Source organism: Colobus angolensis, unplaced genomic scaffold, assembly GCF_000951035.1.
Source record: "Colobus angolensis palliatus isolate OR3802 unplaced genomic scaffold, Cang.pa_1.0 Scaffold1808, whole genome shotgun sequence".
In the NCBI taxonomy this organism is placed as follows: domain Eukaryota; kingdom Metazoa; phylum Chordata; class Mammalia; order Primates; family Cercopithecidae; genus Colobus; species Colobus angolensis.
This window is the reverse complement of record NW_012114942.1, coordinates 2,262-3,495: the sequence shown is the minus strand read 5'-3', so window position 1 is coordinate 3,495 and position 1,234 is coordinate 2,262. Positions and strand designations below refer to the sequence as shown.

Genomic DNA, 1,234 nt, shown 5'->3' with positions numbered 1-1,234 from the left:
CCTGGACGGGCACTCACCCCGCAGAGGTCCGGCCCCCTCCCCTACCCCATGTCCCTGGACGGGCACTCACCCCGCAGAGGTCCGGCCCCCTCCCCCAACCTCGTGTCCCTGGACTGGCACTCACCCCGCAGAGTTCCGGCCCCCTCCCCGGCCCGTGTCCCTGGACGGGCACTCACCCCGCAGAGGTCTTCTTCAGCTTGGCACACAGCAGGACGTCTGTAAAGAGGAAGACGTGCCGCAGCTTCCGGGAGCTCTCCGACACTTCCACCAGGAAGCCGTCCTTCACCAGCTGCCGTGTCTGAGGGAGATGGCAAACCCCAGCCTGCTCAGAGGGGAGTGCGGCCGAGGGCCAAGCCTGCATGCGGGGGCACAGCCAGCCAGGGAGGGAGGGCTGAACCGAGGGGCGGCATAGCCTGTAACCCCTTAACCAAGGTGGGTCAAGCACTGCCTTCGGAGTCACACGGATGTGGGTTTGAATCCCGATAGGCTTCTCAGCTGTGATCTCAGGCGGCTCCCTGACCTCTCTGAATCCCAGTTCACCTGCTGTAAAGTGCGGATGATGATGTCTGCCTCATAAGGTGACTCATGGAGATGGCGCGTGTAAAACAGCACAGTGCCTGGCACATCAAGTGTGCGCAACGCATGGGGCTCTCTGCAGCTACCCCCGGTGCCCCCTGCCCAGGATGACCTGGTTTCTCCACCCTGGGGCACGCACATCCCCGCTTGCAATCCCTCCCGACCGCGGCAGAGAACTTCATCTAGTTCCGGCTCAACCGAGAGCTCAGACCCGCTCAGGCCTGTCCACACTACTCCTCCCTGGCTTCTCCAGCCCTCTGGGGATGAGACCTGGGTGGTCCAGCCTGGGGCTGCAGCACTGTCCAGAGGGGACCTGCAGCCAACTCTAACCTGGGCTCTGGGTGGTTTCTGCTCCACATGGGATTTCAAGAGTTTCCAACCCCCTCTCAGGGCCAGGGGGCTGTCCCCCTCTGTCCCAGCCTTTCCTGTATGATACACGGTGCGACCTACGTCTGCTGTAATATGCAGGTGAGCGTATTCAAAGTATACAATTAAGATGACTGAGGCCAGACGCGGTGGCTCACGCCTGTCATCCCAGCACTTTGGGAGGCCGAGGCGGGCGGATCACCTGAGGTCAGGAGTTCGAGACCAGCCTGGCCAACATGGTAAAACCCCGTCTCTAGTAAAAATACAAAAATTAGCTGGGCGTGGTGGTGTG

At 61.6% G+C, this 1,234-nt stretch overlaps 1 protein-coding gene across 1 annotated transcript in view; it reads right to left on the bottom strand.

The window, feature by feature from the left end:
• The window catches only part of LOC105509896 (active breakpoint cluster region-related protein-like), a gene marked incomplete at both ends in the record, with an annotated part of 3,489 nt that extends 3,191 nt beyond the window's left edge, over positions 1–298 (bottom strand). Inside the window, one exon of the mRNA XM_011939380.1 lies at positions 177–298. Coding sequence (XP_011794770.1) covers positions 177–298 — 122 coding nt within the window. The remainder of the gene's footprint in view (positions 1–176) is intronic.
• Between the last annotated feature and the right edge of the window lie 936 nt (positions 299–1,234).